The 16481-nt window shown below is 43.6% G+C and overlaps 1 protein-coding gene across 1 annotated transcript; it reads left to right on the top strand.

Moving 5' to 3' along the window:
• Positions 1 to 298: 298 nt before the first annotated feature.
• On the top strand, positions 299 to 14635 carry LOC138202053 (ubiquitin carboxyl-terminal hydrolase 31-like). Its single transcript, XM_069155744.1, has 16 exons — positions 299 to 1851; positions 5232 to 5369; positions 5620 to 5708; positions 6415 to 6507; positions 6773 to 6908; positions 7208 to 7358; positions 7581 to 7761; positions 7848 to 7959; positions 8058 to 8152; positions 8705 to 8782; positions 8935 to 9064; positions 9508 to 9627; positions 9716 to 9941; positions 10047 to 10205; positions 10311 to 10463; positions 10559 to 14635. Exons 1-16 carry the CDS (start codon positions 1300 to 1302, stop codon positions 12100 to 12102), a joined length of 3957 nt encoding a protein of 1318 aa, XP_069011845.1. The 5' UTR covers positions 299 to 1299; the 3' UTR covers positions 12103 to 14635.
• The last annotated feature ends 1846 nt before the right edge of the window (positions 14636 to 16481 follow it).

The following is a 16481-nucleotide window of genomic DNA, read 5'->3' as shown; positions in this document are numbered from 1 at the left end:
TCAAGTGACCTGAATGTGGTGCAGCTTGTAGGCCTATTTGAAGTTTGTCACATGTTTTGCATAAATTACCAGGAACAAAGCAATTTACAATGACTGGCAAGACATCTACAGTGAAATAACTCGTATTATCAAGCGCTAAAAAATTGATTGGAGGTCAGGATCTTTCACTTCTCCAGATTCCCTCGTGACCCCCCCCCCTCCCCCTCCCCCTCCCCCACCCTAAAAATATATCCGAGAATTACTAGTTATATTTTCTGTAAATGATGTGATACAGTAATGTACCGCTGCTCCCCGATTGGCTGTTCCCAGTGTCCATGCTGTCCAGAGACGGGGATGGAGCATCATCCAGCATCACATGCCGCTGTACCTGCTCTCCTCCAACATGGACCAGTGTTTGGCACTGACGTCAGCCGTTACCGCCCTGCCTGCAGTGTCGGTGCCTACAGATGATGATGGAGACGGGAGCAGCGGCCTCGCCGTGAAACCCATCCGGAGGCGGCATTAGAAGGCGGCGCGAAGACCCGAGACAAGTATTGGCACAAACTTTCGGATGGGGACACGGATACCTTTCACATCTGGCACGGGAACAGAGATGCCCCACGGCGGCCAAGCGCGAGGGAGCGGCGGGCTGTGTCGCTCCGGTTGGGGGGTTCCTCAGTTTGGCAGAGCCCCTGCGAGCGCGCCCACCGCGGAGGCGATTTAGGGAAGACGTCCGCTGGGTGCATGTCTCCGCTCCGACCCGTCCGTTCGCACCACCACCCTGGATTTGATGACAGCAGAGGTGAAGAAATACCTTTGAAAGGGTGGAGCTGCGGTTTCTTGAATAAATAATGAGGAAATCCGCTCGTCACTCTCAGCCTAATTCTGAGAGGTGGATTTGATGTTTATGTCTCAGCGCCTTGTTTTCGTTTCGGAACAATGACACCGGTGATGTTATGTCACCGGACCGACTGCTAGAGATGATGATGGCTGCTGGCTGGCGCGGGACGACCCCAGGCATTCATGTAAAGCGCACTGATAGTGGCTCTCCACGGAGGCTGTTTATGCAATCCGACGCAGTGATGCAAGTGGGCTGATTTTGATGCTTCTCTGCTGTCTCCACATGATATGATCCCCAGAACTGCCAGGCCTTTATGTTTCTGTGAAATATGCCCAGGCCTCGTGTGAAACACCATAAAGTGAGGGAACTGCCAGCGCACGGATGAGACGATGCTCTAAAAAAAAAAGGGGCCCCCCTTTCTGGAATTAAGGCGTAAAAAAAATAAAAATAAAAATAAAAAAAAAGCAGGGAAAGCCATCATGTCGAAAGTTGTCAGTAACAAGGAGAAGAAATCCTTCAGCAAAAAGCTGTTCCGGAGGAGCTCGGTGCGCTCCGTGGGGAGCTTTATGAACAGAGTTCTCCGGACTCTGTCGACTCTCTCTCATTTCAGCACCGACGAGCAGGCCGCCGAGGACGAGAAGGACGACGCAACTTCGATCCCCAACACCACAGGAGGGTCAGTCCCGTCCGACGACAGCGACTGCGGGGGGTTTCCCTTCGGGGACAAGGTGCCGGGTGTCGCCGGACTTAAGAACCACGGAAACACCTGCTTCATGAACGCGATCCTGCAGTGCCTCAGCAACACGGAGCTCTTCGCCGAGTACCTGGCTCTGGAGCAGTTCAAAGGAGCAGAGACCGGGACCGGGACAGGGACCGGGAACAACGACAAGACCAAGTCCAACGGGATGCTGGTGCAGAAGAAGGGGAGCAGTCAGCAGCAGGACTCCGGGGAGGTGACCGAGCAGCTGTCCGGTCTGGTTCGGGCGCTGTGGACCTTCGAGTACACACCTCAGCACAGCAGAGACTTCAAGGTAGGCTGTGCATCATGTAGGGGCCTCGTGGGGCCGTCAGAAGTTTGAAAAAAAAAAGAAAAAAAGAAAGACAAACATACCACAAAATACAGTGAATATTGACATGGATGTAGGTGAACGTAGACAGAAATGAGGTTACAGTTTCTTTTCAAGTTTAGTTGCTGTCGCCCATCCAGGTTTTAGCAGTGATTTCATGTGAACTTTTAAACACACGTCAGAGGAGGTGTTCATTTCAACAGAACAGTAAACACTAATGGACCTAAGGGATAAACAGTTGCACTTTCAGCCCCAGTTTGCAGCTCCATGTGTACCTACAGGAGGGGAGTGTGAACTCGTGCACAATCCTGCTTTTTAAACTATGTTGTTGACAAATAAAAGGACATCCGCTGACATCTAATTCATGGTTTCTTAATGGCTAAATTATGAGTGTGAGCTCATTTGTTATAATCACGAAACTTCTTCATTCCTTCAGAATAATAGCTTACTGGGTCAGATGCACTGTGGATGAGTCTGTTTGTCAACAAGCCTTTGAACTTTATCATTCTGTATGTGGTGCTCATATTTATTCCCTGCTTCTCTAGTGCAAAACATGTATTCTGTTTAATTTTCTGGGAATTAAACATAGATTCTGGTTCTGATCAAGGATTAGTTTTCTTTGAAGGACCAGCACAGCTCACAGTTTATGTAATACTTACAAACAGGCTTTTTTTTTTTTTTTTTTTTTATAGTGGAATAAATCCTAATGAAACAGGCAAAGTCAGTGTTCCTCGACTTACACTCCTCTCTTTAGAAGCCTGCCTGAGCTGATCGGCTGAATCTCGAGTGATAAAATGTCTATTTTTTTAAAAAAGAAATGTGGTTGCTTGATTGTCTGTCCCGCACTTTGTCCCAGCCTCGTCCGCTCTTTCATCGTCCCGCCTCTCAAACCTGCATTCAGGTGCTGAAAAAGTTTGCGTGTCGCAGTGACGGAGGTTTGTTCTTTCAAAACAGGGCCACTTTTTGCGGATCTTTTTTTTTTTCCTGCCTGATAACCTATTTTTCAAAAGTTCAAAATACAAAAGGGAGAGAAATGAAACTGAACAGGGCCATAAAGCACATTCTTTATTCTTGACGGTGTTACTATTTCTGTCCTTTTTTTTTTTTTTTTTTCTTGCCTGGTTGCCAGCCACAGTACAAGCAGTCTGATTGGATATATATTATTTTCATCACAGAATTACTAAATATGTTTAACTGGACAGGGAAATAAAGATAAAGAATATTTATAAGATTTAGTTTCTAATTTGTACTGGTGTCTTGCTGCTGTACATTATTTGGGCTAATGATATGTCAAACCTTTGCCTCATTTCTTATATGTTTCACACAGTTCAAATCTTTTTGACTTCTAATGTTTGAAAAAACAGAATATTTAGATGGACCTACAGTACTTCCATACTCAAACTGTCCCTTCAAAGGCTTTTGCTTACCAGCCGTACGTCAGCTGATTGAACTTTAGCAAAACAAAGCTACTGTATAATGGTGGTTAGCTCAGCATGCTCACGTGACGGTTCTGTGCCTCTTGTCTCAGACCACAAATTTGAGCCTAAACTGAGAGCACTTAAAGATCATTAGAGAGACATCGGTAGTAATAACACAGGGGAATTAACCGCTGCGTCTCAGAGTCCATTTTCTCTCAGAAGCGCTCGGTTTGAGGATGATGTCGTTGTGCACCGTCCAAACTGGCCAAGAGCACGATAGACACAAAACTTTCATAGATTATTCTAACCGACATTCACAGTTTGTGAAAAGGGACAGTGGTGAGTGATGGTGAAACAAATCTGTCATGTCATGTCGGCCCGTCTGTTTTGTCAAAATGTTTAATGATCAACTTCAGGAAATATTCATTTTTTTAATTCTATACTGCTTTATGATAATGTCACCCGGATTAAGCGAAAATGTGGTTATAGTGGCAGAATGGGTGAAGCCGGGGCCTTGTGGTACCCATGTCAAACAAGTTAGAGTACGTGGTTACATAGGAAGGAATAATCACCTTCAAAATTCATGCCACACAAATCTAAATATATATATCTCTTGTTTCATTGGGATAGTTATGTCATACTTTACAGAAATTCGTCACATTTAACCGTTTAGGGCTCAACATGTGCCGTGTCTTCATTTTCATATCCTAACATTGCAAGTTCAGCCAAAATGCTTATAATTTGCGAGCGTACCTCAGGACCTGAAATGAGTGCTCCACCAATGTGACACGCAAATATCGGCCTGCTCGTCATGAAGAGTGCCACTCAGCCTGTCGGAGCAGTAGAGCGGTTGTATAATATCTTCTGTGGCTCTTGGGGGATTTTTTTTTTGCAGTGTGTGAGAAAATAACCTCGGTGATGTCACTGGGGTTATCTCTGACGTTAAATTCAGAAAGCCTGCTTTACAGATGAGAGGTGTTGGCACAGTGGGCATTTATTTGGCGGGAAAAAACGAACACCTAAAGCTGCTAGTTGCATTATGCAATTTTGCATTAGACTCATCGGACGCGTCGACTGTCTTTCAATTCAAGGGAAGTGCAGTACAACATTTGCTGGACTACCCCATTTAATAATAACGTTGGCTGATGGCAACCTCTAAAACTAAATCACCCTCATTATTAAGGTACTTGCCACACTCCTGTTTTGTGTGTGTCCATTTGGCATATTTGATCCACCTGAAAATCACTCATCAGGAAAAAAAATTCCATATCACAGACGTTTTCTTCACTTCACCAGAAATACACACAGCTTAACAGTACAAAGGACACACTATTTTTGTCAGAGTGCGCTGTTCAAAGAGATATTTTGAAAAATGTGTAATTAATATCCGCTCAGGCCTACTTTCACCAACAGACCTTTCCTTAAAGACAATCTCTGTGGTGGAGACACTTGAGGACGGCTCACTGTTTTATTTTGGTGCACATTTTGTACAGAACACTGAGGCTGCCTTTGTAATACCTCCAAAATGAGGAGGTTTGTCCCCCGGGAGAGGCTGAGAGTGCTGCGTCCACTCATGGTTGACCTTGTGTGACATTTGATAGCGGGTGAACAGAGGTGACCTCACAGTTGTCAGCTTGGGTGGCTCTGTAGAGTACACACTGTTGTCGTCTCTGATAGCTCACGGTTTAAGGTGAAGCTTCGGTGTGTGTGTGTCCTTGCTTTTAAAAGCGTCTTTCGTGCTGTGGCTCCGCTGACCTTTAGGATTGTGCTGATCATCGTCCCGGTCAAACGCGCTGAATATTTTATGATCAGGCGATGTTGAAAACAGAAGTGGCACTCACTGCGCTACAGATCCACCGCTTGCTTCTGGAGCGATCCACGTAAAACCCAGTTTGTTGGTTCTGTTGTTGTTGTTGTTGACTGCAGAACGTGGTGTCGAAGAGCGCCCTTCAGTTCAGAGGTAACTCGCAGCACGATGCCCAGGAGTTCCTCCTCTGGCTGCTGGATAGAGTTCATGAAGACCTCAACCAAATTGTCCACCCTGACATCAGGCCGCCCACGAAGGTAAACCGCCATTCGTTCTCACAGTTAGATGTTACAACTGCATCATAGATGAAACTGTATTCAGTTATAAAACTACATGATCAAATATTCTGAACATTTTTATGTTTGAAATGAATGGTGCTTCTTTTGTGTGGATCAATATTGTAATCACAAATATTATAAACTTCCCCTGTGGCGACTGCTGCTGCCATTTAACATCCATTTATTGTCCAAATTTGGTGTAATTTGGTTTCCATCTTGTTTTTTCCAGCCTCCAGTCGAAGAAGAAACCGTCCCTGAAGGATCTCCCCTACCAGCACCTGGCTCTTTTGTACAGGAACTGTTCCAGGCACAATACAGGTGAACATATCAACATATCTATTTAACATTGTGATGATATTATAACATTATCATTTATTGGTACTAAAAAAAAAAGCGACTGAACACATGTTGAACACACCACATACAACTTTGTATGACGTGATAATTAGACATGTACAAATGAAAACACTGATATACAATATAACAAGTTCATTTTGAGATTTGGAGGTGTTGGAAGGCACATTTTTTTTGTAGCCTTCCGACTTTGTCCATTTCCAGTGTGTATGGTTAGCTGAGCAGCAGCAGCTTCATAATGAGCGACACAAGAGTGATATCAGTTCTCACTCAAGCGATTGAGCTTGCTTTTCAAAACATAAAAATATTTCTTTAAAGTGACAGAATAAAAACATTTCAGCTGCGTTATATTGCAGCAGACTGGGTGACACGTGTTATAAATGTCAGTGTTCAGAACAGTAGTTTAGGTACAGAAAAAAACAGTCTATAGTATAAATTGCAGAGATTTATTTTGATTGGCAGAGAATTTGGGAGGGCGTTTTGTTGTTTTCCCTGCCGGCTGTAAAGTGGGGTGGGTCTGTAGTGAGAGAAGAAGACAAAGTAAAAGTGAGCAGTACTGTTGTGTTGTCCCACAGCAGCCTGTCTAATGTTCATCATTAAAGTTCCAGCTAACCGGATACAGTCTGGCAGCTTTCTAACGGGCGGTCCTTCTTCTCCCGTCTCTGTTCAGGTCCTCCCTGACTTGCCCTCACTGCCAGAAACAGAGCAACACCTTTGATCCTTTCCTCTGCATCTCACTGCCAATCCCTGTACCTCACACACGGTAAGGTGACTCTTCATTTAGTTTATTTGTAAGACAATAGCTATCGGACCAAAAAAAAAAAAAAAAAAATCGTCCTTGTATCTAAAAAAGCAATGAAACAAGATGCCGTCTGCATTAAAAAGAGTGTCAAACTCCGCCTCGACAAACACCATGAAAGATGTGACAGGAGAAATGCTAAAATTAGAAGATGCTGTCTATCTTTGATACATCAGTCCTGTTGTGGTTATGAAACAGCCATTTCATTTTCAGCCTCTCTGTTTTGCAGGCCCCTGTACGTGACAGTGGTGTACCAAGGAAAGTGCTCCCACTGCATGAGAGTCGGCGTGGCCGTGCCGCTCTCCGGCACCGTGTCCAGGTTGAGACAAGCTGTGGCCCAAGAGACCAAAATCCCTGCCGAACAGGTGCCGCCTCATTTCAAACTTCCCCTTTTTAAGGCCATTAAAGTATCAAAATTAAGAGGATTAAAGACAGGGTGTGCTACTTAAAGGAAGCTGGTTGATGAAGGAGTGTTGTATGTGAGTCAGCAGAGAATTTAGTGGTTTTAGTTGACATCTTGTGGTGTTCACTGGGTTTTCGACATATCTTTGATATTGACCGGCACCCTTCTAACTACCTCTCATACGTTGTACATCACTGATTTGTGATTAATGAGTTAGTTAATCAGTCCACACAATGTCTTTTGTTCCCCGTCTCGGCACAGATCGTCCTCACTGAAATGTACTATGACGGCTTCCATCGCTCCTTCTGTGACGATGAAGATGACCTCGAGCTCATTCAGGAGAGCGACTCCATCTTTGCCTTCGAGACGCCTGAGCTCTTCAGACCGGAGCAGATCCGCTCCAAGCGTGGCGGTACAACATCCTGTTCATTCCCTTAAAATTAGTTTAGCTCTTCTTTGTCTTGTTACGGCAGGATGAGCTGAGATTAGATTAGAAATGGACTGATATTGGGGAAATGTTTTTTTTTTTTTTATATCAGGAAGATGCTTCACACACTGACCAGCGTGTCGGATTGATTTTTTGATGTAGTTTGCATTACAGTGTGTGGTTTTCACTTCTGTCTGTGCATTTCAGGGAGCCCACATCCAAATCTCAACCAGAACAACTTGAAGTATGGCACAGATAATAACAGGATATCCACACAAATACAAGAGCCTACGACACCACCTCAGAGTCCCAATAAGAACAGTGATCAGGCTGAGAAGATTGTCCTGTTGGTGTGCAACAGAGCCTGCGCTGGACAGCAAGGACGCAGGTACTTTAATGCACAAAGATGTGTGCGAGTTTGCACCATGAATGCACAAATGTTCTAAAACCGTTCTGTTTTTATAATCTCTGCAGGTTTGGTAATCCATTTATTCTATACCTGGAGCGTACGGTGACATGGGACGTACTGCAGAAAGAGATCTTGGAGAAGATGAGGCATCTTTTGCGCCCTGGTGTTTTTGTGCAGGTACATCTTCTCAACATGCACGTCAGACGTCTCCACACAAACTGTGAATGGCGTTTATCTGTCAAGCTTTATGATGTCTTATCCTTGATGGTCTGTAGGTAGGGCCCTTCACGTTGCGTGTGGTAGGAGTGGTTGGAATCACATATCTCTTGCCTCAGGAGGAGCAGCCGCTCTGCCATCCCTCTGTGGAGAGGTAATGCCACTCATTCCCACTATGGGGCAGCGTTACCCTGCGTGAATTGTTATTATATAAATCCTGACCTGTGCTCAATACATGTGAAGGTGATTGCAGAGCTGCAGTACGTCTTCAGTGGTATTGATATCAAAATATCTCCTGAGATGTGTAATAGCTTGTCTGTTTTTTTAAAAATGATTTTCTTCTCAGAAGGTGTCGATTTCTGTGGTGGTTGAACGGATTTAAAAAAAAAAAAAAAAAAAAAAAAAAAAGAAAAAAGATATTTGTTCCATTACTACGACGTGAATAAACAAACAGAGAATTCCAGGCCCTCTTCTCGTCAAATTTTGACACAATACAGTGTTTTTCTAGTTTGCTGGAGCTCAGTTTAAATTTCTATTTATTATACAGTATGTTCGTAGATTTTATGGGTTGTAGTGGCAGTCTAAAATTGAAATTCCCTCCAGTGCAGCTTTGAATCACGCTGTGCTCTTGTAATTCTACATGTGAATGTCAACTAATATCGAAAATATAATTTGTGTTTTTGTATTTTTGTATTTTTGTTAACAGGGCATTCAAGTCCTGCGGTCCTGGAGGGCCACCTCACGTCAAAATTGTTGTCGAATGGGACAAGGAGACAAAAGACTAGTAAGTGCACACTTTCATTAAGCTCCGGGCAGATCTCTGACGCGTTATATGTCTCCTCTCAAAGCTATGTGTTTCATCACAAATGCACATCGTAGCGATCTTTTGAAATTCGGTGCGATCCCTCTGTGACTCGTGCCGTGTCACGCCCACAGTCTGTTCAAAAGGACGGAGGATGAATACATCCCAGATGCTGAAAGTGTGCGTCAAGTCAAGGAGCAGCATCTGCAGCCTCAAACCTGCTCACTCGCCCAGTGCTTTCAACTCTACACCAAAGAGGAGCAGGTAGGCAGCGGCCGGTTTCATGTACGACACAGAGGTGGTGAGAATATCACTGAGAGTCAACGACTATTTTGACATGAAGGTTATTGTGCGAGTGTTTTTATTCTTTGCTGCAGGCGAATATTTGTTTACAGTTTCAGCCTGAATCCCCAAAACAGACAGTTGAAAATGTTGGGGTTGAGTGAGGCAGCGAGGGGTAGATTGAGGAGAAGTATACCACTCTCTGTGGATGGGGTCACAAAGGAGCAGCCAAGTGAAAATGATAAGCAATGGCATTACAATGAATGTTTTAGCCTGTTATTCCTTTATACTGTTTCAAAAAAATACAGAGAAACAGCATCGAATGTAAATGTTTTATTGTACAAAAAAGTCTGAAATCTGAAAGTTGAGCCAGAGTTTAGTGTCTCTTTAATAATTCTTTTTTTTTTTTTTCACATGCATTTTAGCTTGCTCCTGACGATGCCTGGCGATGTCCACACTGTAAGCAGCTGCAACAGGGCAGCATCAAACTCAGTCTGTGGACCCTGCCAGACATCCTCATACTTCACCTAAAACGCTTCAGACAGGTACTCGCATCGATGAAATGAAATGATCAAAGAACTCGCTGTTAAGAAAAATCAAAAATGAAATACAAAAAATATACTGCAACTCCAGGACGGGGATCGACGAATGAAGATGCAGAACATGGTGAAGTTCCCGCTCACGGGCATGGACATGGCACCCCATATGGTCAAGAGGAGCCAGAGCAGCTGGAGTCTCCCTTCACACTGGTCACCGTGGAGACGGCCCTACGGGATGGGCCGTGATCCTGAGGACTACCTTTATGACCTGTACGCGGTGTGCAACCATCATGGGACCATGCAGGGAGGACATTACACAGGTAACGCTGCACCATACACGACCAGCGACAGATGTCTCTACGATGAATTAACTTTCTTTTTATAAAAGCTCTCGAAGATGCTTATAATGTTTTATTACCTTGTAGCTCACTGTAAGAACTCCATCGATGGGCAGTGGTATTGCTTTGACGACAGCGACGTTCATCCCATAGCTGAAGATGACGTCTGCAAGCAGACTGCTTACATCTTGTTTTATCAAAGACGAGCAACAATCCCGTCGTGGTCTGCCAACAGTTCTGTGGGAGGTAGTTTGTAATAATATTTGCTTGTGCAGTCTCTTATATAAGTCTTTAAATGTTCTGTGTGGAATATATTATACGTGTTCCACCACCATCGATTTGGTTCTTTAGGCTCTACCAGTTCTTCTCTGTGTGAGCACTGGATCAGTCGGCTGATAGGAAGCCGTCCGCCCAGCCAAGCCTCATCGGGTTCCTCCAGACGCACCTCACTGGCCTCCCTCTCCGAGTCCGCTGAGTTTGCTGGTGAACGGAGCGAGGACGATGGTGAAGAACGCTTTCTTTTCACTTCTTTGCCGTTTCTAAGGTGGCAAGCATGAACGTTTTCTTGACTGATCAGTGTGTTTGGTTCCGTCATGCAGGCTTTTCAACCCGACCAGCAGTGAGAGGCATGCAGAGGCAAACGTTCTCTTCGAGATCTTCCATCGCCAGCCCGCTAGTGCTGAGTGAAAATGGTACCAAACCATCCTGGACCCACTCTGCTAAGCTCCAACTCCGCTCCAACTCTCCCTCACGCTTCTCCCTGGAGTCCCACTCCTCCTCCCCGACTCTGGAGAGGATTGGAGAGGTGGTTGATAACACTCTGTCCACCTCGTGCTTCACTGGGTCACCTAAGGCGGACAGAGTGTCGGGGGGCAAATCGGCCCTCGAAGCTTTGGATAGTAATGTAGGCACCAAGAGGCTGGTCGAGCAGGTGCCCTCCAAGGCCGTGGCACAGGCGGAGCAGAAGAGCTCCATCCAGGCTGGGGATAACAAAAATGCAGTCACTGCTGCTGAACAGGTCAGTCCTCGACACGGCGGAGCCTCAAAGGAGACGAAACTGAGAAACGGAGCTTCTGATAGCGCTGCTATCAAAAGGACCTCAGCCAAGACCGGGTTAGAGAGTGAAAGGAGTCCCAAGAAGCGTCCCACTAACTCCTCGACGTCATCCAGCTCTCTCTCTCCTGCATCTCCAGCTGTTGACAAGTCACCGTCTCGAACACAGTCCAAGAGTGCGGCATCGGCCTCCAACCCCAAGGACAAAACCGATGGGCCGCCTAAAACTAGCAAGGGTGGTTCCTCCAGAACAGCAACCCCCTCCAAGAAAGGGTCATCCCAAACCCCGGAGGCGTTACATCCTGACTCTGCCCAGCAGAGGAAGAGTGGTTCTCCAGGGTCACAGAGTTCACGCCCTCAGAGGAGGACATCGCCCAGAGGGGGAGGCGAGAAAAGCTCCGCCTCAGGAAGGACTAGAGCAGCAGACAGGAGCGCTAGCCGCGACTCCTCACGGACCAACGCAGTGTCCGAGAGGAAAGTTAACCACGCAGGTCCTCCCTCCAGGTTGAGCGCTACGAGTAGAGCGGAGGGCAGGCCAGGCAGGGCTGTGGAGGACAGGCCACCAGGCCGGAGCTCCAGCAGTAGCTCCTCCATTACTAGTCTCCGATCCTCGAGCGTGGGCGTTTCCTCTTCGAGTGCAGCTCCACCGTCAAGGGGACCTCGAAGGAACAGTAAGACAGAGGACAAAGGTTTGTCCTTCTTTAAAACTGCCCTGAGGCCCAAAGAGGCCCGTAAACCGAGTGATAGTGGGAAAGCCGGGTCGGGAGAAGCTAAAGGAAGTCCAGAGGATGGTGGTGGGGATGCGGCTCGAGAAGGAACCCCACACGGAGCGAACAAAAAAGCCCAGAATGCAGCTTCAGAGGTCCAGGCTAACGCGACCACAGCCAAAGACAAGGAGTCCTCCAAAGCGTCGGCTGCAGCCAAACATTCACTGCTGCCCTCCACAAAATCAAAGCTCTCTGGGGCAGAAACAACCTCCCAGTCTCCTGCCAACGCAAAGGACCCTCCGAAGAAAGAGCCTGCTAAAAAGACCTTACAGTCCAGGAAGATCCCCATTAATTCTACACAAACTAGCCACAGATCCAAGTGACGTTACTCTGAGGGTCTGATAACAATCTCTGTAGTGCAGCTCTGAGGTGTTTTAACCATCAAACTCGACCAAGTGTCTGACCGACACCTTCAAAGCACCTGTAGCTTTTCAGTGGTCACTGAATACCAGCTGCCATATTGGACGCTTCCTGTCCACATTGTTAAATAGTTATTTAGGAATGGATTTTAAACGAAGCACTTTGTATGGATTGCAATGGTTTTGGGAAATATTATACTGTATTGTAAATAAGCATGGCCATGTACTGAAATTATTGCCTTGGTCTGTTTGTAGCATCGGTGGGAGCGGAACGTCTCAGTAGGAGGTGGAAATAAAAGTCACTTTGCACAAGATGGAAAGCAGATACAATGACGGAAAGAAACTTTCTACATACATCAAACATGGACTACTCAGTCACCAAAGGAAGTTTACTGGCAATTTTTAACATGCTGATGCAGTGAAATTATTTTCAAAAATCTTTATGTATTGCTCTCCTTCAATATTGGGAGCCATATGTCAACAACAAACATCAGTGCCTCAGATAATCATAGAGAAGTATTTAATCTAAATTGTGTAACTGCAGGTGTTGGTAAATTTGTAATTCAATTTTAATATTTATTAAGCACCGGAAATGTAATTTCAAGTACAACACAATTACGCCTATTTAACCTGAACTGCTGTTTACATATGCTCTTTGATGTAGTAATTCTGCAACAGCCTTTAAAGGGTATTTTTTTGTCAAGGCCAAAATCTGACTGCTGTCGAGAGGCTGAAGAGAAGCGCAATTAATGAAGCATGCGTCGTTGGTGTTAAACGTCTGGAGACCTTGGTGTTGCAATGGTTCTTAATGTTTTTGTTTTATTTACCACTAAACAACCCCCTCAGACAACCTCCCACCTGTCACCAACCTCTGCCCTCCAGCTGCTGATGCCAACACTTCCTCATGGGGGATCAGCCTCTTCAGACTGCCAGACATCTCCAAACATTCCTCTCAGATGAACACAGGGTCAATGTACAAAAAAAACAAAAACAAAAACAAACAAAAAAACGCCAGTACGCACACAACGCTGCAAGACAAACACATTCAGAGAAAGCTCGGATGCCTTCGTCGAACACCATACATAGAGCATTATGGTGCGCTTGAGTCAACCCATCCTCTGTCTTCACGCTTGTGCACATCGTTAGCTTGCATCACAGAGTAGATCAACACTGAACGCACAGAGATCACCATTCTTGAAGTATATGACAGTTGTTGCATGATAAATTGCTTATGCATGCACTTAACTATGCAAGCAGATTCTTGCTAATGCCCACACTGAGTATGTAGAAAAAGTGCTACTCTTGGATGTGTATTTATTTCTAACTGTATATTTTTCCAAATGCCAGCATCAGAGAGAGCATGTTAAAGGCATCCTTTATTAAAGCTTTGTTTGCACATTTCCTCAAAGTAATATACATTTTTGTATGAATGATAAGTATTGCTCATTCACCCCTCTCAAAGTAAATCAGCTCACTTGCAAATGAATGTTTTCTGTATTGTAGTCATTTGTCTCACTTTTTCCTCACAATCGCCACTCTTTTTTTTTTTTTTTTTTCTCGCAGTTTTCATGATGGCAACAAAACATTGCTGCAGTTTACAACTTCTGGTATAATTTTCATTCTGCACTTTTAATAGGGTTTCACCAGATCTTCTTTAAGAGCTGAGAAATGATTCCAAAGAGAGATGTGTACTATTGAAAGAGCCAATGAAAGGCTTGTTGTTGTCTTTTAAATATTTACATTTTGACAGGCTGCAGTCACTAAAGTCGTGATTCTGATTTCAGTCTGTGTAACTACGCTGTTGTCTGAAGATAAATAATAATAATAATAATAACAAGCAATATGTATATACTGATTTGATTTTTGTAAGATCAAACCTAAAACATGTCTCATAAAAAGAGAACAATGCTGACATCTAGATAAACTGTATCATGTTTCACTGTGAAATTGTACTGGAAGGCGTCATAAAGTAATTATACAACCAAGGACAAATTAAATCACTGCGAGATATGATAACAGAATTATACTGTGGATTTACTGATTGTCACGTTCAAGGAGGAGCGTAACACCACGAGCTCAAGCAGACGCACCACAAACTGCTTTATTTCTGGCACGTGCAGCGCAGAATAAATCAAACCATATTATCTTCAGTGCCTGGTGGCTTCAGCGTGTTGATGCTGTGGCTTCATACCCAACAGATGCAGTATCTAAACTGACTTATGTATGTCACAACAACTTTAAGTGAACCCTTGCAGTCTGGCTGAAGTGACTGACATGTACAAATACAGTTAATAAGTACTCTGAGGAATTATTTATTTACACAAATGCATGAGAAGGATTCAACTTTTTTTTTTTTTTAAATTTTCATTCATATTCTGTCATATAATTTTGGAAATGTACTCTGTTCATTTTCTTTGCGGGGTTAGCAGTAGATGTTGGCATTTGTATAGCAATGCAGTTCAAGTGACAAAATAAAACTCATTGGCATTGACTAACATTTTGTTGACATATGTTGCTTTTTTTTTTTTTTTTTTTTTTTTTTACATTTATAGTTTTTGTGCAAATAGGTTGTGGGACAACTCATTTTTGCATTTCTCATTACCTCCACTTGGTGGTGCTCAGAGTTTGCCTGCAAATCTCGGTAGACTCAGAAGTAATGAGTTAATGGAAAATAAAGCAACGCTCACCGTGAATTTGCTCCTGAATAATGCCCTTCGATTTGAACTTGTGGGCTTATGAAGATATATGAGTGCCAAATCTAATGCTGTCAGGTGGGGCAGATGATGTGTTATTAAACTATAGCACCATCATTTATTTAGAGCTGATTCAATTGTGGTTTTATTAGTTTGGCCCAAGGCTGGGCATACTAAGAGTTAATGCTGCCTCTTTGTCTTTCTATTCTGGTAATTTTGTATAACAGTCATCAGTTTGGGGAATTACATTTTCACCCTCTCACCTCCTGTACAGTCAGAAAAGTGATAACATTTAAAAAAAAAAAAAATTGCCTGTGGTGTGATGGGGCTGTAACATGCTACTCTTCACATGCAGCAGGAAGGCTCTGCGAGAAAAGAGCATTATGTCGACCGCTCTGAAGAAAAATGTGCAGTTCTCCGATTAATATGCCTGCATGAATGTAATTAGAAAATTCACAGACTGCAACCTGGCACAAGAGCATTCTGTAAAGGAGCCAGGCTCCTCTCGTGCTGAAATCAATAATCATTTGCCAATTGTATCAGTTCCAAGAGAACATCATTAGCAGGACCTCAGAATAACGTTCAGCAACTTTTTATCAGGATTTAACACACAAACTGTGACATTGCCCTTCTTGACTCCTGAGTGCATCTAACTTGCAGAATTAGTTTACATGTTTTGGTTTTGCTACATTAATGTGCTTGATGCGTTGTAGAAAGGCAATCTAATTGTATTGATCAATCCCATCTTGGTATCTCCCGGAGCCAAATTCAATCTGTAATGCTGCTGCAAAGTCTCCATTTTGAGACACTCTGTCCCTTGATAGAAACAGACGATGAGCAGGATCTCCATGATTAGCTTTCACTTTTTCACTACTTGCTGCTTGGATGGATCGATGCATTGACTGCTGTGCTGAAGGTGACATACGGAGGGTGGCCACACTTTCATAAACATCTCATGTTATATATATATATATATATATATATATATATATATCTCAATATGATCCAGTGCACCAGCCCTCCAACATTATGATATAATTATGTTTGTTTGGACTTTACATTTTAACTCTGGAGCATAGATTTCGAAGCTGATGCTGTTGGTGATGTTGTATGACATTGTTTTATTTTAAAATTCATAACATACTGCAGTGCGACAAATCTGGTTATTGCAGTATACAGTATACTATATACTTTGTATTTGATGTATCTCTCTGACTGTTTCAAACACCATGGGGATATTTTGTAGGATTTGTTAGGCTTGAATTGCATAAATGAAACTGTGTCCACTGTCTGGTATTTTTACATTCGTAATATTTCACTTTATTTGTCCATATGTGACCTAAAGAAATCTAGGGCATTTAGAAGCCTTCAGCATTTTAATTACATAATATTGTCCCACATTGACAGAAAACACAAGAAAGATGTTAGACTACTGCAGAAAACTTTCAAAAGCAAGTGGTAGCCGCTAAACTTAATATCAGCTGAAGTCAGACATGTTGGTTATTAACGGATCAGAAAGTGCTGAATGATATTTGCCCCTACAGCTTCAGTTATATTTAAACAATTATATATGTATATGTATATACTTTATATAGGTATAGTATGTCGTCCCAAATGTGAAACTATAGTGTGTCTTCCAAAATGGAATGA

Source organism: Embiotoca jacksoni, unplaced genomic scaffold, assembly GCF_022577435.1.
Source record: "Embiotoca jacksoni isolate LCO1_2020_lvr unplaced genomic scaffold, fEmbJac1.0.p SCAF_20, whole genome shotgun sequence".
In the NCBI taxonomy this organism is placed as follows: domain Eukaryota; kingdom Metazoa; phylum Chordata; class Actinopteri; family Embiotocidae; genus Embiotoca; species Embiotoca jacksoni.
This window is presented reverse-complemented; position numbering and strand designations above follow the sequence as displayed.